At 37.0% G+C, this 24813-nt stretch overlaps 3 protein-coding genes and 1 pseudogene across 3 annotated transcripts; 2 read left to right on the top strand and 2 right to left on the bottom strand.

Moving 5' to 3' along the window:
• The first annotated feature begins 1059 nt into the window (after positions 1-1059).
• LOC140820226 (lignin-forming anionic peroxidase-like) lies at positions 1060-7153 on the top strand (annotated as a pseudogene).
• A 2315-nt stretch (positions 7154-9468) lies between these two features.
• LOC140820009 (proteasome subunit beta type-3-A-like) lies at positions 9469-13410 on the bottom strand. Its single transcript, XM_073180307.1, has 7 exons — positions 13242-13410; positions 12970-13151; positions 12179-12286; positions 11768-11857; positions 11108-11192; positions 9884-9978; positions 9469-9788 (listed from the first exon to the last, which is right to left on the bottom strand). The coding sequence occupies exons 1-7, from the start codon at positions 13245-13247 to the stop codon at positions 9740-9742; spliced, it is 615 nt and encodes a 204-aa protein (XP_073036408.1). The 5' UTR covers positions 13248-13410; the 3' UTR covers positions 9469-9739.
• Positions 13411-14587: 1177 nt separating this feature from the next.
• On the bottom strand, positions 14588-17495 carry LOC140819910 (N-glycosylase/DNA lyase OGG1-like). Its single transcript, XM_073180182.1, has 3 exons — positions 16738-17495; positions 15437-15647; positions 14588-15090 (listed from the first exon to the last, which is right to left on the bottom strand). The coding sequence occupies exons 1-3, from the start codon at positions 17460-17462 to the stop codon at positions 14887-14889; spliced, it is 1140 nt and encodes a 379-aa protein (XP_073036283.1). The 5' UTR covers positions 17463-17495; the 3' UTR covers positions 14588-14886.
• A 1134-nt stretch (positions 17496-18629) lies between these two features.
• Positions 18630-24527, top strand: LOC140819359 (SWI/SNF complex subunit SWI3C-like). The gene is made up of 8 exons (XM_073179414.1): positions 18630-18858; positions 19340-19918; positions 20483-21018; positions 21295-21646; positions 21736-21809; positions 22375-22507; positions 22595-22758; positions 23731-24527. Exons 1-8 carry the CDS (start codon positions 18840-18842, stop codon positions 24178-24180), a joined length of 2307 nt encoding a protein of 768 aa, XP_073035515.1. The 5' UTR covers positions 18630-18839; the 3' UTR covers positions 24181-24527.
• The last annotated feature ends 286 nt before the right edge of the window (positions 24528-24813 follow it).

Raw genomic sequence — 24813 nt, forward strand, 5'->3', positions numbered from 1 at the left:
CCGGTAACAAAACAAATTTTCGGTCACCTAGGTGCCTCCAATGTGCCTGCGCAACTAGCTCGTTTTAGTTTTGTTCGAGTTTTCTTCGCTTAATTTCAATTCATTAAATCCAAAAATAAGCATTGAAAATACAAAGTAAAAAGAATGGTTGGGGTTTCCATAATAATGGACAATTGAATAAAATCATCTTGAGTTTATTTATTTTCAAACTTTTCCTAACTATTCTATGTGAATCAACAAGATTTTCCTTTTCAAACATATGCTTCCGCTTAAAATGATTTAATTTCGATCCCGCATGTATATATATATATATATATATATATATATATATATATATATATATATATATATATATATATATATATATATATATATAGACACACACACATTTTGATCATGAATGAAGATATAAGAATAGTGTCTCTTTTATAAATTGAACAAATACAACGTTACTATGATATGCAGCATGACATTTTTGCCGTATTTAATGTCACGTAAGCACTTTGGTTAAAAAAGACTGATTTTTTTTTTTAAAAAAAATCCAAATTAATGTATTAAAATCATCAATTGTCCGAGGATAAGACGAGAAATGAAAAACGTGCAGTCATAACGACAAAAAAAATAATCTAATTTTATGAATTTATAACGTAATACTTTTGAGGCTTAATTCTAACCTTTTTATTCTCGTTTCTCTAGATATATAGTTGATAATTTAAGGGTTTTTCTTATTTAATTTTCATGATTCTTTTATTAAAAGATGGATGTATGTATGTGACAAAACATTGGTATAGTTAACTTTATGTTACCATATATTATTATAACTAAAAATGCCCACAAACAAAGACTATATATATCGATAAAAAAAAGTTCAAGTCAAAAAGACCAAATCCAATATGTGAAAATAGTTGAATTTTCAAAAGTAAAAGCCTTCAAAAAAATTTATGCATGGGCATGCGAACGCGTTAGCTGCCGAAAGCGACTATTTGCTGCTCTATTCCATTCACATCTCTTCCTTTTTCCTATAAATTCTTCACCAAAAATCATTCTCTTTGATTCATCTGCAAATCAAGATCATTTCATTATTCTTTTAATTTCCAGACATGGGTTCTTTAATTTCTTTTCATAATCTTTTCACGATCGTTTCATTCTTATTTTTGTTATCCAATTTCCCCTGCATTAATGCTCAACTATCCTCCACATTTTACGACGCAACCTGCCCGAATGCGGTCGCCACGATCCGAACCTCCATCAGGCAGGCCGTATCTCGTGAGCGTCGCATGGCAGCCTCGCTCATTCGCCTCCATTTCCACGATTGCTTCGTCCAGGGATGCGACGCGTCGATCTTGCTAGACGACGCTGATACCATTCAAAGTGAGAAGAATGCATTCCCCAATGCTGGATCAGTGAGAGGCTATCAAGTCATAGACGCTGCAAAAAGTGCGGTGGAACGTATATGTCCTGGAGTCGTTTCCTGTGCTGACATACTTACTTTGGCAGCTCGCGATGCCTCCGTCGCAGTAAGTATATATATATATATATAGATATTTAATTTATATGTCACTTCAATTTTTTGCACGTTAATTTCTCACCAAAATATTGTAAATCAATCTTTTATCATAAAAGGTTGGCGGCCCGTCGTGGAATGTGAGACTCGGCAGAAGGGACTCGACCACGGCCAGTATTTCCCGAGCTAACAGTGATCTTCTATTAAGTTATATATAACACCAGCATGTTTAGTGAGTAGTTAGTATGAAAAGAAAGGTAGTTAGTGAGCTAAACACATATAAATAGATGTTAGTTGTACAGTTACTGTATTCAATTGTATTTTTTCCCTCTTTGTTCAATGAAGGAGTTCTTCTCTCCCGTAAATACCTTCCTAGCGTAATATGGTATCAGAGCAAAAACTTCCGCACATCGAGAGTTGATCGGAGTCTAGCAGCGATCGACGATCTTTCTTCTCAGGAGCGATCTCTCCTCAGAATCTCTATTCACCGAGGATTACTTTCATGGCTCCTGTACTTGCGTCTGGCTCATCCGCATCAACTGGTCAGTCCGCCATTGATGATCCGACGAGTCCATATTTTCTGCATCATTCCGACAACCCAGGCCTCACGCTGGTCTCGCACGTTCTTACGGGAGAAAATTATGTTTCCTGGAGTCGAGCTATGACAATCGCCTTATCGGTCAAGAATAAATTGGGATTTATCGACAGGTCAGTTGCCAAACCTCCAAGCAATGAGTTAAATCTTCTCAATTACTGGTCTTGCAACAATAATATCGTCATATCGTGGATATTGAATTCGGTTTCGAAGGAGATCTCCGCCAGTATTCTCTTCTCTGAATCTGCAGCGGAGATATGGGAAGATCTCAGAGAACGCTTTCAACAGAGCAATGGCCCAAGAGTTTTCCAATTACGACGAGAATTGGTTAGCTGCCGCCAAGAACAAGAGCCTGTTAGCGTGTATTTCACGAAACTTAAGGCTCTATGGGAAGAATTATCTAACTTTCGTCCTGCTTGTAGTTGCGGTATGTGCAATTGTGATGGAGTGAGAAAGATTGATGAGTATTTTCAAAAGGACTACATCATGAGTTTTCTGATGGGTCTTAATGATTCCTTTGCTCAAGTCCGGAGCCAAATCTTGTTGATTGATCCACTTCCTCCAATCAATCGTATTTTTGCACTGATTGTGCAAGAAGAACGTCAGAGATCTGTTGATTCTCGGTATTCAGGGAATAATGTCACTGGAAGCTTAGCTTTTGCTGTCAAAAGTGAGCAACCACAGAAACATTCCACCTACAAAGGGTATGCATCACAGAGGGAAAGGCCTTTTTGTACAAAGTGTAACATTCATGGGCACACGATTGAAACATGTTACAAAATACATGGTTATCCTCCGGGATACAAGTTCAAAGGGAAGTTTCCATCCAAGCCTTCCCCTGCTACTGCCAATCAGCTCTCTGGAACGCCCATCTCTTCGATTTCTTCTATCTCTTCAAGTCCTGCTAGCACTTCATCCAACAATGTGCTTCAGAACTTCAACAAAGACCAAGTTGAACAATTAATGACAATGTTTGCTCAACATTTGTCCACCCTTGATTGTCAAACCAGCCAACCTATTGCTACTCTCACTGGCAACACCACAGGTACTTGTTTATCAATATCTGCTTCAAGTGTCTTGAATTCGTCCTCATGTTGGATTGTTGATTCCGGAGCTTCTCGTCATATATGCTCGAATGCTTCGCTTTTTCTCACATGCAAACCAATATGTAATTCAATGGTTACTTTGCCGAATCAAGCTTCAGTTGCTGTCAAGTTCAGTGGTGACATTAGAATCAACCCCTATTTGGTTTTTACGGATGTTCTTTATGTTCCCGAATTCAAGTTCAATTTATTATCGGTGAGTTCACTGCTTTGTCATAACAAATCCGTGATATGTTTCTGCCATGATTCATTCATTATCCAGGAAACTTTGACAAGGAGGATGATTGGCAAGGGTAGACTTCTTGAAGGGCTGTATGTTCTTGATAATTGGACTGAGCCTCAATGTGTTGCTGTTAATCAAGTCACTGTGAATACTTGGCACATGCGTCTGGGTCACCCTTCCATCCAGGTTATGGAGCTTTTGCGAAGCAATCTGAATTGTAGTTCTGTGAGTCTTGATACTTGTAAAGCATGTCATATCTGTCCATTAGCTAAACAACGACGTTTACCATTTATTTCTCGTCAACATATATCTGCACATGCTTTTGATCTTGTGCATTGTGATGTTTGGGGACCACATCAGATTTCTACACATAATAATCATCGTTACTTCTTGACATTAGTGGATGATTGTACTCGTTTCACATGGGTTTTCTTACTGCACCATAAATCCGATGCTCAGCAGGCTGTTACACGTTTCTATAACATCATAGAAACACAATTTCACAAAAAGATTAAAGCATTTCGAACGGACAATGCTAAAGAACTTGCCTTCACTGAGTTATGTCATGCCAAGGGTATCTTGCACCAATTGTCTTGTGTGCAGACTCCTCAGCAGAATTCGGTCGTCGAAAGGAAACATCAACATCTCCTCAATGTGGCTCGAGCACTCTTATTCCAGTCGGGTGTGTCCGCTATATTTTGGGGAGATTGTGTCTTGACGGCTGCATTCTTGATCAATCGGGTACCCTCTCCTCGAACTCAAAATAAGTCTCCTTATGAACTTCTACATAAAAAGCCTTTTGATTACTCTACTCTTCGTAGCTTCGGGTGTCTTGCATTTGCATCTACATTGGCGGCTCATCGAGATAAGCTGTCCCCTAGAGCACGCTCTTGTATTTTTCTAGGGTATCCTCCTAGTGTCAAAGGATACAAACTCCTTGACATCCAAACTCAAGAGGTTTTTATTTCCAGAGATGTTGTGTTTCATGAGTCCACATTTCCCTGCCGTTTGGGCACAATCAACACCACTCCTGATCCGTTTCCTACTGTGGTTTTACCGATGTCGTTGGACTCCCCATGCATTGATAGTGTTTGTTCACCTTCTTTGGATTCTGTACTGCCCAATTCTTCATGCACTACATCTCGGCAGTCCATTCGAACTCGTACTTCGTCCAGAGTTACGAATCCACCTTCGTATCTTCGTGATTATCATTGCAATCTGTTGCATTCGGCAGCTCCATTGCCCTCCAAGTGCCAATATCCTTTAGGAGATTGTGTTACTTATGATGCTCTTTCTCCGTCATATCGGAATCTTGTACTCAACATTTCTTCCCAAGTGGAACCTCAATTCTATCATCAAGCAGTTCAGTTTCCTCATTGGCGAGAGGCCATGACAGCTGAACTGGAGGCTTTGGAGACCAATCACACATGGTCCATTGTTCCTTTACCCCTTGGAAAACATTCTATTGGATGTCGTTGGGTTTACAAAACCAAATATGGCTCGGATGGGTCCGTGGATCGACACAAGGCTCGTCTCGTTGCCAAAGGCTACACTCAACAAGAAGGTATCGATTTTTTTGAAACTTTCTCCCCAGTGGCTAAATTCACCACTGTCAAAGTTCTCCTCGCCTTGGCTGCCACCAAACATTGGCACCTTGCACAGCTCGATGTGAACAATGCGTTCCTTAATGGTGATCTTTTGGAGGAAGTTTACATGGATTTGCCTCTTGGTTATGCCAAGCAAGTTCCTCATATTCCCTCTCCTTCCAAGCTCGTTTGTAAGCTTCATAAATCGATTTATGGCTTGCGCCAAGCTTCTAGGCAGTGGTATTCAAAATTTTCTCAAGCTCTCCTACAGTTTGGTTTTTCCCAGTCACAATCTGATAATACATTGTTCACCAAAGGCACAGGTTCTTCGTTTGTTGCGTTGCTTGTTTATGTCGATGATATCGTCATTGCTGGGCCATCGTCACAGCAGATACAGACTTTGAAGAAATTTATTCAGGGACATTTTAAGCTCAAAGATCTAGGGGCTCTCAAATTCTTTCTCGGTCTTGAAATCGCTCGTTCTCAGCAAGGCATTTGTTTATCCCAACGTCACTACACGCTCAAGCTATTAGAGGACGCTGGTTTCTTAGCAAGCAAACCTGTTTTTACTCCTATGGAACCTCGTTTGCGCCTCAACACCACAGATGGTGATCTTCTTGAGGACATTTCTCAATATCGTCGTCTCATTGGCCGCCTTCTTTATCTCACGTTGTCCAGGCCAGACATCGTCTTTGCGGTACACAAGCTTAGTCAATTTCTCACTAAACCTCGTACCCCACATCTGCAGGCTGTTCATCATCTGTTGCGATACCTTAAGGCAGCTCCCGGTCAGGGTGTCTTCTTTCCTGTCTCTTCATCTTTGCAGCTACGTGCCTTTTCAGATGCTGATTGGGCTTCTTGTATGGATACCCGTAAGTCCGTCACTGGCTATTGTGTTTTTCTTGGTGATGCGTTAATCTCTTGGAAAGCCAAAAAGCAAGCTACAGTTTCAAGGTCTTCTACTGAGGCCGAATACCGGGCATTAGCTAGCACCACCAGCGAGGTTTTATGGCTCACTCAACTTCTCCGAGACTTCAATACAGCACCTACTGCTCCAGCCACGATCTTTTGTGACAATCGTTCGGCTATTCACATTGCTCACAATCCCATCTTTCATGAACGTACAAAGCATATCGAGATTGATTGCCATTTTGTTAGAACCCAGCTCGCTCATGGACTGATCAAACTGCTTCCAATCAGTTCTCACCTTCAACTCGCAGACATGTTTACCAAGCCTTTGCCTTCTACTACACTTTCCGGGTTACTCTCCAAGATGTCCGTGAAAAACATATACTGTACATCTTGAGAGGGGGGTATTAAGTTATATATAACACCAGCATGTTTAGTGAGTAGTTAGTATGAAAAGAAAGGTAGTTAGTGAGCTAAACACATATAAATAGATGTTAGTTGTACAGTTACTGTATTCAATTGTATTTTTTCCCTCTTTGTTCAATGAAGGAGTTCTTCTCTCCCGTAAATACCTTCCTAGCGTAATATCTTCCCGCCCCTTTTCATGAACTCAATGTCATTACTGATCTCTTTGCAAATAAAGGGCTTAGTGAAAGAGACATGGTTGCCCTATCAGGTAAAAATATATATTCTGCTAAAATTAATTTATACAATCTCAACCAGTACTTGGTATATATTTCTTGATTTTATAATGCATGCAGGAGCTCACACACTAGGTCAGTCCCAATGCCAAAACTTTCGCACTCGCATATACAGCAATGGAACGTCAGACATTGATGCCGGCTTCGCTAGCACTCGCAGGCGCCAATGCCCGCAAAATGGTGGTGATGCGAACTTGGCGCCGCTAGATCTCGTGACACCGAATTCATTTGACAATAACTACTACAAGAACCTGATGCAGAGAAAGGGTCTTCTTCACTCGGATCAAGTTCTTTTCAATGGAGGTTCCTCCGACGGTATTGTGTCCGAGTACAGTAGGAATCAACAAACTTTTTACTCTGATTTTGGGAGTGCCATGATTAAAATGAGCGAGATTGAACTGCTTTTGGGACAAAATGGGATCATACGAAGGGTTTGTGGTGCTGTAAACTGAAGTCATCATGATTTCTGCCTGATTGAAGAATCATTTGTTCATTTTTTTTTATTATTATTTTTTCGTATGTTTTAAGTTGTAATGCCAATTTGTTGTGCTTTTTAATAATTCATGAATAAAAAGTTACTCATTTTATCATTTATAAGTTTTTGTTATTTTATTTATTCGGCCATGATTTTTTCTTTCTTTTTTTTTTGTTTAAAAAAATACTATTTAACTTCACTAGAGGTGAGTAATCAGTCATACAAAAAAACCGAAATTAGTAAAACTGAACTGACCGATTTTTTTTTTTCAGAACTGAAATTGTAAAGAATTTTTGAAAATTTGAAATGAACATGACAAAACAACCTTACATTTAATGTGGTAAATAAATATGCGTGTAAAATTAAATCAAAATTAATTTTAGAAATAACTTTGTCGAGAATAAAATATTGATCTTTCTAATTAGATTGCTTTTTTCCATGTTTCATCAGATATGGATGTTGCTATAGTGTCTTCTTCTTGTTGAACCAAGAGATCATTATGTCTCTTAAGAAATGAGAAGTTACACTTGTGCTCTTCCTGTCTATTTTACTGTCTACATAGTCAACATCTGAAAATCCAATTAAATTGAGACAGAAATCTTTTGAATACCACAGTCCAACATTTTTTAGTACCTTTAAAATATTTCAGTATTCTCTTTGCAGCAATATTGTTTGATTGTTTAGGATTTGATTGATATCTTACACATATAAAGACAAAAAAAAATGATGTCTGATATACCTCAACTTAAGGCCCACTTTCATCTTTATCCAATGTGATTGAAGAACTCGTATACAAAACAATTCTCCATACCACAATTTTTTATAAGTTTATTGGTTTAATTTGCTTGATTGATAAAGATTTCATTATCAAGCTGCTTGACTTATAATCCAAGGAAAAATGTTATCTCACCCATCATAATGAGCTTAAAGTTATTCTTCATCAGTTTAGAAATTTTTCACATTGTTTGAGTTAGTTGATCTCTTCGGATCATTCTTATGAAACACATAACCAAGTAATGGATGACTTACAACACAAGAAGGTTGTTTTATATACAATTATTCATGTAATAAGCCATTAAAGAATGTATTCTGAACATCCATTTGATAAAATTTGAAATCCTTTAAGGCAATATAAGCAAGAAAGATCCTAAAAGCTTCTTATCTAGCTACAAGATAAAAAGTTTCATCGAAACCTATTTTGTGCAACTAACTTTACTTTATTTCTAATCACAGTACCATTCTCATCTAGTTATTTTTTTCTATAAACCCCTTTTGTACCTATGACATATTGAGATGAAGGTCTAGGAACTAAGTGTCAAATATTATTTCTTTCAAATAGATTTGATTCCTCTTGCATAGCTTCTATCCAATTAGGATCAGCTAGAGCTTCATCAATTTTCTTAGGTTCAAACTGAGAGACAAATGTAGTATTCAAAAAATCATAAATCATTTGATTTCTAGTCCTTAATGAAGCTGAAGGTTACCTATGACCAGCTGAGGTTGATGACTCTTATTCAACCTATAACATGGATTCGTAAACCGCTTCTATTACTCTAACTTTCAGGAGTAGTTCATATAACCACTCCTATCTAAATTTGTTTGGAGACAGTTTATATAAGCAGATGCTATAAACTTCTTCGATTTCTCTAATGTTTTACTAGTAGTTTCAAAACCACACTTATCGAGTACTTTTAGTAACAAATTGTTGGTCTGAACCATTTATAATTCTCAAGTTAATTTGGTAACCAATCATATTGAATATTTTCATCAATGACTTTGTGTAAACTGCTACTAAATGGATAATTGAGTAACTAGAAATGATACATGCGTCTAGTTTCAGACTAGTTTGAGTAAGTTAAAAATCTAAAGATTGGTTAATTGTATTAACTTTTTGTACCCGAAGAGATTTCGGTCGTGTAATGGAGGTTCAACCCATTTTAGAAAATATGTTAAACTATTAAGTTTTCAAAAGAGTGTTTTTTGTACAATAACATATAACTTCCGACTATTTTGATCAATTACTGACATGATAGTAGATAAGTCAACAATTTTTGAAATCACGTCAGAATTTTTCTACATCATTTTCTTGTATCATATCAACAAATGAACCAAAACTGTCGAAAATTAAAAGCTAGTGTACTAAAAACGAAACTTTGAAAATTCAATGAACCAAAATCCAAAATCAAATAAGTTAGTGGAACCTATTCTATTTTTATGACTATATCAATCTATATTATTTAAAAATAATAGATAGTTATTTTATTTATTTGTATATCTGTATTTATATCAAGTGAGGGACTCGTTTACTGATGCCCAATTTGGTTATTCATAAAACGTATTCAAGAAACCAGAGAAAGGGAAGGCATTGTCGATTATAAAAATCGCCAACTGATCTACTGCTGGGCTTTAAATATTTCTCAAACAGTAACCAAAGTTCAACATTACAAGAACAAGTCCATCTGTCTTTAAGAATATCGGAAGACAACAGCGACGATAAATGCGGCATTCTATTCTTGATGTTCAGAGAATACATCTCGCTTTTCCTTCTATATTCAAACGAAACAAAGTTTCCACGACTCGAGGACACGTGATAGATCGAGAACAAAGTGTGCAGGCAGCAATAGGCATACCGTACTGTGAAACCTAATCCATCCTTCCCTTGAGGATTCTCTCTGTAACTTCAGTTGGTGTGCTGTAACAACATAAAATTTGTGATAGAAAATTGATAACTGTTTAACAACTGTGATTGCCGCGAAGAGAATGATATGTGATCAAAAGAACACTTACACGAGATAAACATGGCCTCCCCAGCCACTCAAACAGTCTCGGTCTACAGACGATAGGAGAGCTTGTGAGATGGTCTCAAACAATTCTTCTGCCTCCTGCATTATGCGTAACGAAGTAAGTTACTTGGCTGAAACCATTGGATTGGAACTAACTTTAAACAAAATGACCAATGTGAAAACTTTGGCCTGCACAATAGCTAGGATTATCAGTTAGCCTCACTCTTCACTGACAAAATAAATTCAGTGGCTCGTTGACATGGTTTGATTCGAAGGACTATAATGTTTCGGATGAAATAAAACTAGGGGATTCTTATCCACACGTTACACGGAAAATAAATTAGTATCACTTTTATAATAAATAAAACCTTGATTGGCATTTGAAGCTGCAAACTGGACAACCAAAGGGGGACAATAGTAGTATTGCTAAACACAGGGATACACTGCAATTTGGACCTTACACAGGGTTATTTTATTGTTTGTATTACACGGTTGTCGCTGGTACCCCAATTCATGGAACTTAGAATTGAAGAAAATTAATCAGGGGCAAAATAATTAATAACTAACATGGTTTTTTTAAACTAGCTAAGCATAGAACTGTAATCATTGACAATGAATCCAGGGCCGTAGTAAGATCAAAGATTATGCACATGAAATGGATAATGTGGTGCTCAAAGGTATTGTGATGCTGTAGTTGGTTCTGTATCAAATTTCAGTTGAAGGTATTATAGTTTTCGGTTATGATCTGAAGGTATGAGAAATGACAATTAAGAGGAGCCGAGAGCGGCCATGCCAATTAAGCAAATGAATATGAAGGAAGTGGAAAACAGATGATATTGAATTAAGGGAAAGCATAAGTTATGGTTTTGCCTAAACATCATATAGGAGTTTAGGACACAAGGTTTTCTAGTGAATGTCATTGACTCAACTTAACTTCTCTCTTTCACACTCTCACAGAAGGGTGGGCTAAAATGATTGAACGGAAAGCTATTGAGGGAGCTGGTTAATATTCCACTTAAACAATGGCCTCATGGAAGGACTAGGCCTAAAGATATCAAAATGTACTATTTCTTTTGGTTTTCAATTATTGCATTACTTTACTACAAAAAAAAAAAAAAAAAAAAAAAAGAATACTATGACCAAAAATGAGTGAATAAAGCATGAAGCTTACTAAATACACGAGAGAGAAAAGTGATAACAAAAAATACGAGCAAGAAAAGTGACAAACCATATCTGGCTTGAACATTGATTCACAGGCACCATACAATGATTCTGAGGCAGTGCCAGCAACAACAAAGTCTTTGGCAAGTTCCCTGAATTTAATGAAACAGAACTCTAAACACCAGAGATTTTGGAAACATTCGTTTAAGCAAAAAACATGTAGTATCTAACAAGATTAATCAGAAATCAGCATTACATTAAACTGCTAGATTGGGTTTTAGCATTTTTAACGCGATAGCAACACGTGAATGGGTAACAAATCAGTTGCGGGTGTCATCAAGCTCAAAAATGAGGAACAACAGTACAACACTACAACTCATAAGGAATTGAAGAGTTGCTCATGAAAATATTCTAATTTCTGATACTTCTAGCGTAATTGTTGCTCTCCTTCCAATCGTCTACCTAAACACAGAAAAAAGAATGGAAAACACAAAGGTGAAATGAATACCTAATTTCTAACGTCGTGGGAAATTTGCCAAGGAAAACTCATGTTTTCTACAAAAATAGCTTATGAACACAAGATATATTAACATTATGTCACAATTTTGAATTAATACTAAATATTTAAACTTGCACATATCGTACTGCTTCAGTGCTTCTTTTGCTCAAAAAGGCAATAAACACCGATCATTTTCATAAAATGAACAAGAAACGAGTCTTGACATACTTGGCCCCAATAGAATCCATAGTGCAAATGAAGGGCTTGTCTTCATCCCCTAATCCAGCAATAACAGGCTGGCAGAAGAATGGACCAAACCTAAACAGGGGGAAAAAAGATTAGACAGGAAATGAAGGAATTATATAATCTTCTCAGATTTACTTGCTTGCAGTTTACAATAATGCACCGTATTTATTTGCCAATCTAGTGACAGAAATTAATCCACAACAAAGAACAAAGGCGAAATGACACAAAGCCAGGGAAAAACTAGAGTAGCGACTTAAAAGTACATTTGTGATATACATTAATATCTTCTGAGTCGTACTCTACAACTGTGAATTATGATAGTTTCAATCACCATACAGTCCATAATTGACACTTGCAAACGGAAGATATGCACTGTCAAACAATCTTACCGACCTTTTCTCATAGAGAGCAGCAGATACGAGGCTGGCAAAAGTTTCAGGCCTCATGTCCCTTTCTTCTCGTAGCTGATATAACTTGTGTCGAAACACAAGTTTTTGATACCTTCAAATGAAATCAATCATACCCACAATTACAAGTCAATATCCAAAAAACCCAAAGCAGACCAAGTACACGCACATCAATGATTTGATTAAATGATTTATTATTACAGTCTATAATCTAGAACCTTCAACAAATATAACAATTATTATTATTAAATACTCCAGAAACAATAACTGAACATCACCAAAGAAAAATAGAATCTCAGTTAGTAAATATCAGTTTTTCTAAAACTTCTAAAATCCGTGGTCCAAACAACCAATTTTAATCTCACACAATGACGTGAACATCCCACGGCTGTTAAAACGTAACCACCGAAAATCAAATCAATGCATAAAATTCTCCAAATTACAAAAGAAAGTACAGCAACATCCATAACATCATAAATGAATGAAACAGGTCCATAAACATTCTTCCATAAACTTGACCGTTTTACTCTAGTTCCAGAGCATATATCTTGCATTTCCATGTCCACATCAACTCAAAGTTCTTAGAATCCCAAGCTTAACGTGTACATCAAGATTCAGATGCTGTACCTAGCTCTAAGCAGATATATACGGTACAACAGGTATTTTACATCAAGCATTGGATTTGGAACCTTCCTCTCTATGCACTACTTAAAACATTTACCCCAAAATAAATTAATAATACACGAACGCTTTAGAATACTCACGAGACAGACTTACAGTGTTTGAGCATCGGTGGCAAGGCCCGCTAAACCTATGAAAAGCTTATCGTGGATTTTGTAGATCTTTTGAAAATCCGTGGCGATAGTTTGCAGCTGCACCCCCAGCCGCCGGTCACTGGCGATCGCGAAGCAATTCTTCCCCACCATAGCCACCAACGCACTTCCATTATACTCAAAGATCTGAAATTAGAACCCCGCGACTGATCAATCCAACGAAAATCCGATAATTGACAAAACACGCAGAAATGGTGATAATTACATGATACTTACCGACATTTTAGCCTGGGAGATTGAATTCACACGCAGAAATGGTGAATTAAGTTTCAGGGGAGAGTGAATTCTGAGGGTTTTGGAAGGGGAAAACAATGGTTTCTTTCTACTGCGTATTTGGCATGGATAACTTGGGAAAGGGAACTGTGCCGGGTCGGGTTGTGTCGGGTTATTGGTGTTGATGGCTCGGCCTATGGCGAAATCAAACCCAATAACCATTGGGTTATGTTTGGTTTTAAATTTGGAAATATAATCAAAGTTTATATTGAAAAGTGTAATATAATTAAAGCACTTTGCTTCAAAGTTAAAGATTAAACATCTGAGTAGCTATTTTATGAGACGGTCTCACGAATCTTTATCTGTAAGACGGGTCAACTATACTTTTAGCATAAAAAATAATATTTTTTCATGGATAACCCAGATAAGATATTCGTCTCACAAAATACGACATGTGAGACCGTCTCACACAAGTTTTTGTCTCAATATCTTGCATAATTTTTTATTTTACTGAGGTAGTGTTTGCACATAAATTACACGGACATGATCGTATCAAATTTGTGATTAATCTAACTTCTTCAATCAAACAATGTTGATCTTGATTCGATTGTTGATTCTAACTTCTTTGATAAACCACAAAAACTAAGAATTTAAATGAAGAATCGGATGAAATTTGTAATAAAAAAAATCCATGAACAACATCTCAGTTAATTGTATTGTTATGAATTGGAAAAACATTTTACAACTAGAATTAGAAAAAGTTGAAGGAATATGATAAGATAATTGTGATAAACTAAAGATGAATTGAAATTTAAAAATTTTTGCAGAAGTTTTTGTTGCAGAGCTTTTGTTGAGAGAATCTTTATGATGATTTCCTTGAGTTTTTGTTCAATTCGAGCACTGTCCATCTTCCATGTTTATCGATCATGGATCGTGGGTCAACTTCCACATGTGCACGACCTTGTTCTCAAACCAATTGAATCCTTGACAGTATTTAGCAACTGATGAACTTTTATACAAATTTGGATGCAACCTCTAAAAGTTGCAAATACTATCTTAAGTTTCACAATAATTTGAGTTTAAAAAATAATTATATTATCATCATCTTTCAGCGTACTATCCTAAGAAGCAAATATGATAAATTTAAACTCACACATCGTGAATTTTTCAACCATTTATTAAATATTATAAAATGATGAAAAAATAATGTATCGGATTAAATTGTAAAATAATTTTGATGCGAGATTAAGAATCATTTAAAAATAAGTCAGACTCATAATAGTAATATATTCCCAGTTTCTCTCATCTGTAACATAAGAATTACAAAGAAATAACACAGGGCAAGAAGCTGCTGCCAATCTTCACCCTTGAAATATCGAAAACTATAGCATTTACAAGATGGCGTTGTCCGTCTTCAGACACAAAATTCTATGAATATCAATGATTCACTCAAGAAATGGTAGATGTAATCTACTAGATTCTTTTCCTTCGTGTTATTGTTCTCGGGGAAAAAAGTTCACATTCATGCACGAAGGGGGATAGGGTTCACATTCATGCACGAAGGGGGCTCCTATCCGCAATCTACGTAGAAGAAAGCCAACAGCTCAACCACTGGACTGTTTAATTGGTCATTGCCTTTTCTTGAAATTTAGCTGAGCTTTGTTCCCCCTATTTCCCAGAAGCTTGATGGCAACATTGCTTTCTGAGAAGGAAGTTCAGCAATGAAGAGTAGAGTTTGGGCCCAACCGGCATATTTCCCATATTTGCTCACGAAAGCATCAGAGACACGACGACAGATTTTTGGTGTCAAATGGGTGCCAGCCAGTTCAGGAACGAGATACCTGGTAGCGATCTTCTCATCGAGAAGATAATATTTTTGAGATTAGCAAACCTAACAGGTCAGGTCTTTATACCAAGCAAAGTGAAGATCGAAAAATCATTTTCATTTAAGCTTAAAAAGAGCATCCAACGATGCTTATAACAGTTCTGAAATCATATATGATTTCCCCTTTCTTGACACTTTAAAAATTGTAATTAAAGAAAGTGGTTGTAGGATCCATAGAGCGATTATGTTTATGCTACAATGTCATAATGGTTTCTAATCTGCAATAGAGGCAAAAAATAATGTTGCTGAGCTTGGTCGAATGGGCTCAAACTCACCTCTTGAACATAAAGAAAAGGCTTCTTAAATTGCTCACCTGCCACACATGAGTATCCACGGGAATGGCATGATGTTGATCTAAAGAAAAGAGAGCAATGCATGCTGCGACCTTTGGACCAACCCCAGATAAGCTAGAGAGCCCGTCAATTGCGCCTTGAAGATCCAATTTACGAAGCGAATCAAGCCATTCCACTCCTCCACCAGGTTTTGATTGCAAAGCTGCCACAGTGCCGACAATATATTTCGCCCTGCTCATTTTCAAGAAAATATAGAAAATCCATTAAATCAGACGTATCCCATGATCTATCAATGCAACGTTAGTTGCACAAGTTACAGAAATATCAAAACTCATTCTGTTTCGATGATAAAATTTTTGAACCAATAAAAAGAAGGATGGTCATGTCCAAAGGCATCTATTTACTATTTACTTTTCTCACTACGCAGCAGGATAAGTTCAAAAACACTAATGATGCAAATTAGTTTGAAGCTCAATCTCAAGCTCAAGGTAATGGTGTGGGAGAGGAATTAAAATGTCTAGTACATAGACAATTTACGATCCAGGATATCAAAGTTCCTCACAAAATGTCTCCATACAACGGTTCATAACTAAAATAAAATTATAAACGAAGTCTTTTCTTACATCCACGTAACCAAACTTCTGTACTTCAACCGCAGGAGTGAAGTAGATTATACTAATAAAGCCAGAGAGTTGATGTGTTTTAGAATGAAAAATAAATTCTTGCATGAAGACATCAGCTTAATTAAGTCAATCGCTAACAAAATTTCACAGAGCATATAGAAGCAGATGTATTCTGATCATATTTCAAAAGCATTCATTCAAATAGCCTTACACATAAGAAATCTCTAGAGTACACATAAGAAATCTCTAGAGTCACAACATGGAATTTTCAAGGGGTCAAGTCAAAGGATTTTCGTCCCCTCAGAGTCTTTTTTTCACGTTACTAAATTCAAGAAGGCGACTACTGCGAACTTTCTCCATGACACCATGAAAAATCATGACCAAGCAAAGTTAAACAATATCCAGTCCCATTGTAAACATTCACGCACGTTCGTTTCAGTTTTGAGTGGTAAACACATGGGAAGTTAACAACATCATTAAGTACCAGAAACAGAAATATCAAGCAGACCTTCTAGGCAGGGCCAGGGAAATTTCAAGTAGTGATAAAAGAAATTTCAAGTAGTGATAAAACAAAAAGCAGTAAGTTTTACATCCAACTGGACATCAATGCTTGTGATCGTATCATATATAAAAGCAAACACAATGAAACCAATCAACCAAATGCTAGTCCATACTCAAATGCGTAGAATTAACTCGACCTGTATCCAAAACCAGCCTCTCTGAGCTCAGTTTCAGACACCAACACCAAGCTGTCCAGCTTCGGAAACTCGAAAAAATCAAACCCTTCAACACATCCCAGAAACTTCCCCTTCCTTGAGACAAAATCAACCATTTTAGTTATCCTCTGAATATTATTATTCGAAGAGCAAATAAATTGGATCAAACACTCCAAAGGGTCCTGCCTCAGAACCCTAGCACCCTCCAAAAACCCCGCCAGCTGCACAAACCTCTCATCACAACCCTTAAATCCCTCCCACAACTCACTCAACGAAATACCCATATTCAGAAAATCAAAAAGATCCCTTCTTGCCACATTTTCATCCTCCGTGAAATGGAAAAAGTACCCCACATCATTATCCTCTAGTTGTTTGAGGGATATGAGGTGTGGCCCGATGACCCCAGTGTACTGTAGCGACCCTGTTTGTTTCCACCGGAATGTTTGCCCCGTGGGAAACGTAAGGGGCAAATAGAGCTCCGACTTGTTTATGTTGAGAGGCGTCCACGCTACAGGCTCGGTGGAGGTGGGGATTACTTGAGAGCTTCGGAGGATGTTTCGGGCTTTTTTGGAAATGGGTCTGAGCTGTTTGGTAAGGGATAGAGGTTGTCGCGGTGTCGGAGGCGTCGACGGCGGCGGATTGGTGGGCGGAGGAGACGGGGCTTTTGGCCTTTTCATGGCGGAATATGTCGTTCTCCACGACTGCATACAGTAAAAGGCCCCCTAAGCCCGGAGAGGCTAATGGCCATGATAATTTTTATTTTAAAATATTTATTATTACTATTTTTTTTATCATAAAATAAATATTTTTCCTTTTTTCTTATATTATATTTTAAATTATAATTTTATATTATATCACGATATCAGTCACAAAAATATTTTGGAATAAAAATCCAATTATGTTTTGAATTTTTATCAATATTATAATTTTAGAATATATTTTCAATAAAAATATTTAAACTCTCGCACCTTCCAAATTCCTAAAATCTTTTTGAGGGTTTAAGGGATTTTATGTATATAAAAATGATTTTTTTTAATCTAAAAAACTATTACATTTAAATAATGATTTTAGTCACTATAAGTTTTTTTTAATTAAACATCTAAAATTCTTAATTTCAATTGTACACAAGATTGATTTATAAATGCATACATTTTACATAATTTTATGAAAGCCATTTACATTGCTATCAAGCAAATAAGTTTTGGTACCTAATTAATTTCAAATCAAATAATAAATGGTTGGAATTGCACAAAAATATATTTTCTTTTGTCAATTCAAAATACCATTTCAAGTAAAAATGGAAAGAGTAATAAGGTGCATTGATAATCATATTTACTATTTATGGCATCAATGCAAAATAGTTATTTCCCAAAAATGAATTGTTTATTTCTAAATTAATGTACTTGCATAAAAATACAATGGTGTATTAAAAAATAAGAATAGGTCTTTTGTGATACAGTTTCACGAATCTTTATCTGTGAGACGGGTATTCACAATAAAAAGTAATATACTTAGTATAAAAAGTAATATTTATGGATAACTCAAATAAAAGATCTGTTTCACAAAATAAGACCCGTGAGACCGTCTCACACAAATTTTTGTCAAATATGATATGTCTAACAAATATTTGGTTTTTTTTTTCTTAATAACCAAGAAATGTAACGTAAAATATTGATATCAGATGAACTATAAAGTATAAACGCCCTTAGATTCGAAATTTAAAAAGGAAAAATTATATATGTAGTTTTTATAGGATTGTAAATCTTATAAATGAAAGGGGCAGAAATACAAATTCTCAAGAATTGAGGGGCTATGATTGAGATTAGTCCAAGAAATTGGATTAATTTCAAACAGCTGTGAAATTTCCCTAAGAAGTTGCCAGTCCCTCGGAGGACAAAGGAGAACCCCCCCTCGTCCTCCTCTCTCTTTCACGCACCCACACACAAACGCACTTCACTCTCCAAAATCTCAATTCTCAACTCTCCACCTCACCAATCACACAGACCCCACCAAGAATTTTTCCCATCCCTTAAACCCTCACGCCTTCCAAATTCCTAAAATCTATTTTTGATTCTCCTTCAGCAATGCCAGCTTCCACCTCAGGTGACTTCAAATTTTTTTCCTTTTATACTTGTACGTTTGTGTCCTTTTTGTCGGATTAAACTCAGGATTAACGGATCTTTGTTGTTTTGCTGTAATTTGTATGTGGGTTTTGTGGAACTGAGCTAGACCTGTGCGTACGGGGGTTTGGTTTGATGTGTGAGAGTTTTTTAGTGTTTGTTTCCCCCGCTTGTGTGTGGAATTTTCTGGGGTTTATTTGGTTTTTGTATGTGTAGAGACTCTGAGGATGAGAGACCTTTTTGTGAATTTGAAGCTAGGGTGTTTGGTTGTGTTGTTCGAGTGTGATTATTTGTCAAATTTGATATTTGCCTTTTTTTTATGTGTAAAGTTCTGTTAGCTTGGATGAAGAAATGTGAATTTGAAGTGAAGGACTTTAATTTATACGGATATGCCTTTTAAGGGTTGTATGTGACATTTAATTGTAAAAAACTAACATTTGGTTTGATTCTTTGTTGTTCGTAAGAGGGAAGATCGAGGTGGAGGAAAAGAAAAAGAGAGCACCAAGCCGGCCGAAAATCTAAGCTAAAAGAGCCCGAGAAAGATGATGCATTTGAGGACAATGAGGATGATGAAGACCCCGATCTGGACCCACCCCAAAATCACCTTGAAACTGATGATGATCCTCACAATCAGAACTTGGATAGGATTTCCCAGATATCGCGAGAAAGAGAGAGTGAAAATTTGATGGACGGTGGATTGAAAATTTGTGATTTCCCAGTTGCGATCAAAAGAGTGGTTAATAGACCACATTCATCAGTTTTCGGAATTGTGGAAGTGGAGAGGGCTGCAAGGAATGGCGAGAGCAGAGATCAGGGGCATGGTGGTGTTGCTATGTTGGAAAATGTATCATATGGGCAGCTGCTGGCGCTGTCTGCCGTACCCCGGGATAGTTCAGCTCTATTAGGGGCTTCATTGGAGGATACTGCAAGCGGGAGTGGGGTTGGGTCTTATGTGGTCAAGCCTCCTAAGGTAATTCCTGGCCGTGGGGTTACTAAAAGGCTTGGGAGTGCATGTCGTGTGCATGTTGTTCCTGCACATGCAGGTAACTCATTTCTCTTCTTTAATGCTCTTGTACCTCGTTTTTTGGAACGAAGTGGATGTACACTAGTTCATGGGTTTGGATGATTGAATAAAGATGTTTGCCCAAACAACTCTTTAAAAACAAGAAATTAGGGTTATTTTAGTCCATTCTGAAGTAAATGGTGGATATATTTCGAGAAAATAACTGCATTAGTGGTGGTATTATATTTGAGATATCATAATTTTACCCTATTGATAACCAATTTTAGAGTGATTGATTGGTTCTTCATCCTTTAAGTTACTTTAATTTTTAATGTCTAAATTTAGTTGCAAACTGCAAGCTTTATAATATCTCCAAAACTTGATTTTAAGAGCTTGTGGATAAAACTATACCTACACGATTACCTGTCTTTTGCTTTCACTTTTATTGTTTTGATGGATTTTGTCTTTATATCATCTGCTTGCCTTTCATTTCTTCATGTGGATTATTGAGGCGCGTTTGGTTGCAATTTGTCACAACTGACTTTCCTGAAATGGGACTGCTGATGTAATAAGATCTTTTGTTTTTGATTCTTCTTACAAGCAGATTGGTTTTCCCCAAATTCAGTACATCGATTGGAGCGACAAGTGGTGCCACTTTTTTTCTCTGGTAGGTCGGCAGAACATACTCCAGAGAGGTACATGGAGGGTCGTGACTGCATAGTAGCCAAGTATATGGAGAATCCGGAAAAGCATCTATCTATTGCTGATTGTCGGGGACTAGCAACTGGGTTTGATGCTGATGATACAAATCGAGTTTTTCGGTTTCTTGTTCATTGGGGGATAATCAACTATTGTGCAACGCCTCTTAAGCATGAGGTTCCGAAGGATGGCACATACTTATGTGAGGAATCAAATGGTGAACTTCGCGTGCCTTCTAATGCTTTGAAATCTATCGATAGTTTGATCCAATTTGATAAGCCCAGGTGTAGGCTCAAGGCAACTGATGTCTATCCAGAACTTGCACATCAGTGTGATGAGGACGCTGACTTTGAAAGTTCCATCCGAGAGCAATTATCCGATCATCAATGCAATTACTGTTCTTGTTCTATATCTACCGCGTACTATCAGTCACAGAAAGTGGTAATTGACATATTTGCAACTTTACCCTCTTTCCTCAAGCATTTTGTTTGTCTTATTGTTTTTGTAATATGTTGCATAATACATGTTGTATTGAACAAGTTTTGTCAGATTGGAACTTGCTTTTGTTACTTTATGTTGTAGCTTCTTGCCAATCCATGAATTATAATACTTGCCACCACCTGTTGCATCTATTAAACATTCTATTGGCATGTCTGAAAAATTGATGGTTTATATTAATGCTATTCGGTCTTTGTAGTTAACCATTATTCTCGACAGGCTGATGTGCTGTTGTGTGTGGATTGCTATCATGAGGGAAGATTTGTCGCTGGTCACTCCAGCCTGGATTTTATGAAGGTCAGTTTCATGAAATATTTCAGGGATGTGGATGGGGATAGCTGGAGTGACCAGGAAACGTTACTGCTGCTCGAGGGAATGCAGCTGTACGAAGAAAACTGGAGTAAAATTGCGGATCATGTTGGTTCGAAATCAAAAGATCAGTGCCTCCTTCATTTCGTGCGACTTCCTCTAGATTCCACTCCCCTTGACAGTATCGATGTCGCAACTACTTCTGGTTCATCAAATATGTGCAATGGTGATGATTTTGGAAAATCAGTACCGAATTCAAATGGTAGGTATTGCTATTCAAATGGTTTTATTTTATGAATATTGAGGAGGTTCGATAAACCACAGTTGTTATTCATTTCATTCATGGTATAGGATTCAACTCGCGAATGTATGATTCTGAAAGCAAAGTCCTGATTACAAATTCTGGGAATCCAGTGATGAACTTGGTAGGTGGTTTTCAAGAACTTATTCTTATGTAATTTCTGTGTAGCCATCCCCTTTGTGTCTTCTTCCCCTCCTCGTTTCTTCTATTTTATCTATATATTATTATTTTTCGATCCTTCCATGAAAATGCACTTCTCGTCTTTCTAGGCTGTTTGCCAACTTTATTTATAATCCTGCTACAATATCGACATGGAATTATGGGTTAGGATGAAAATTAAATAAATCAAATAATTATGGAAAAGATTAAAATTAAAATGAAATTTAAAAGAAAATGATGTATTATAATTGTTTAAATAAATTCGAAATGTTTATCATGTCTCTTTGCTCAACATTTTTGGCAGAGTCATGCTTTATAAATGGACGTGGATTGTGTCCCTACCACTCATTTCATTTTGTTTCTAATTTTAATTTCTTTTTCTGTTTTTTCTGTGACTCGAACTTGTCAATTCTTTCTGCCCTTGTTTCTGCTCATTTTAAATTCCATTTCTATTTTTGGATCATCAACTTTCTCGCACACATGTTCTTGTGGTAATTTCACTTCTCGAATGTTTCAATTGATGGTCTTAGGTTGCCTTCCTGGCCTCTGCAATGGGACCAAGAGTAGCTGCTGCATGTGCCCACGCGGCCTTGCTTGAATTATCTAAGGATGGAAGCAAGGATGGGACCCCTCATGAAGAAATCATGAATATTAGCAAGAAAGGTATGTTGTTGCTTTTGTTTGGCATTATTCTCATTTCCTTATATGATATTTCTGAGTGAATGTATTTCTGAGCGACATTCACTAAAGGTCCATGGAGCGAACATGATACTGAAGCTGTTCCATTATCTGCTGAAAGAGTGAGAACTGCTGCAAAATACGGTCTTGCTGCTGCCGCTTTAAAGGCAAAACTTTTCGCTGATCACGAAGAGCGTGAAATCCAAAGGTTATCTGCTAATATTATAAACCATCAGGTACTAGCCTGGTTCACTTTTGGATGGACTGAGCTGTAGATTGTATTTCCTTTCTTGAACATGTGGTATTAATGATTCATGGATTATAGTACTTCTGAAAACCAACCTGAACTATTCATGTTATATGGGAACTGAAGATGCTTTTATTGTTTTACGACAATTGACATTGTTATTTGTATTGAAAATCTTGCAAAAAAATTTAATCCATTTTGATTCTAGCTGAAATATTTTCCAGTTGTATCTTCTCTTCTGTCTTTTAGTACTACTGAACAACACCAGTCTTGACAAATCTACTGAAACTAGCATGTGCTCTATTCAGAAATTTCAGACCCATATAACAAACTCGTATCATCAGATATCGTCTAATCGCATATGCCATGCGCTCATCTACTTCCCAAATAAAGCCACTCACACCATCCTCTCTTGATTAGTATCTTTGACACCATTCACTAGCAACTAAAATAGCTTGGTTGGTTTTATTGATTTCTTTCATCACCGTAAAATTGAGGAAAATAAACAGGTTAGGATCCCAAAAATTTGTGTGCTATTCTGTCCCCAGTCCAAAGTTGGTCCGAACTTGGGAAGTTCCCTATTGAATTTTATTTGTACTGTGTCCTATTCTTCACAGTTCTCTCTCTTTTCTCTTTGTTTTTGTTTTAAAAAAAATTAATCATGGATTTGGGTGCTTTGGGATACGACGTCACTATCATACTGGCTTTATGTCCCATAAGTTCTTCGTGGCATTGAAATATAGAACTAAGTGGATGAATTAGTGGATAGAGAAGTGCCATACACAAAAAGCCAGGGTCTCATATACTTGTGTTTTCCTGTTCGTAGTTTCATGTATTGAGAAGGTAGATATTAGATAAGTTGTCAATGCTTCATGCTTCGTGTTCACTTGTATTAAAGTGTATTTTTAAACATTAGCACCTTGATATTGCAATTGAAAATCTGACAAATTTGTGCTCTCAGTTGAAGAGATTAGAGCTTAAGCTGAAGCAGTTTGCAGAGGTGGAGACCATGCTTATGAGGGAATGTGAACAGATGGAACGGGCAAGGCAGAGGATATCAGCAGAACGGGGCCTCATGATGTCGGCTCAGTTCGGATCTGGTGTACCATCTCGACCAACTGCTGTACCTGGCGTAGGTGCTACCAATTTGAACGACAACGCTGCAGGAAATAACAGGCAACCAGGATCTCAGCAACCTTTCATTTCCGGGTACAGCAATAATCAACCTATCCACCCTCGTATGCCCCTCGGGCAACAGGGGGCATATGGGCTGGGACCGAGGCTGCCCCTTTCAGCTTTACACCCATCTTCTTCGAACTCTAATGCATTCAACCCTTCATCGGGTTCTCCGTCTTCTCTGGGCCACCCAATGCTCAGACCTGTCTCCGGGACTAAATCTGGTTTAAGTTAATATGGGAGTGATTCTAACAGTTGCAGTTCCTCAGATCAGGCATGAAAAGAGACCGACGTGAAAGAAATTGTAGGGTTATGTTCTACTCTTTCGTTTTACTCACACGAATATTGGAGATGACGTAGTTGATCAGACGTGCCAGCCTGGTGCACGGTGTGGATACGAAAGCATGGTTTCGTCTCAAGACATTGGATCGATTGCTCGGTCTGACTGAGGCAAGCTTTATTTGATATCTTTGAGCTAATTTTATCCCATTTCTAAATCACAGGAAAAAAAAAGGATGGTTTTTGAAATGTTGTACTTGTTTTAACTCTGTATAGTGATGAAAGAGCAGGGAAACCAGTATCTGTGAAATGGCATTTGATGGATTTTTAGCAAGATTTTTGGTTTCATTTATCTCTATTTAGTGCGAGAGGAATTCTCGATTTCAGAAGACAATATTTCTTCTATATGAAATTAAGTCTCTTGATTTTACAAGAAAAATGCATGTGTATCATCCATTAATCCGCATTTATATGATAAACTTAAAAATATTATCTCGTGTTCGGCTCAAGTTTTACCATAATTAGAGTGAAACGATAATTATATTATATTTATATTTTAATGTATCTTCTCATTAAACACCACGGCTAG

This window comes from Primulina eburnea, chromosome 18, assembly GCF_022965805.1.
Source record: "Primulina eburnea isolate SZY01 chromosome 18, ASM2296580v1, whole genome shotgun sequence".
In the NCBI taxonomy this organism is placed as follows: Eukaryota; Viridiplantae; Streptophyta; class Magnoliopsida; order Lamiales; family Gesneriaceae; genus Primulina; species Primulina eburnea.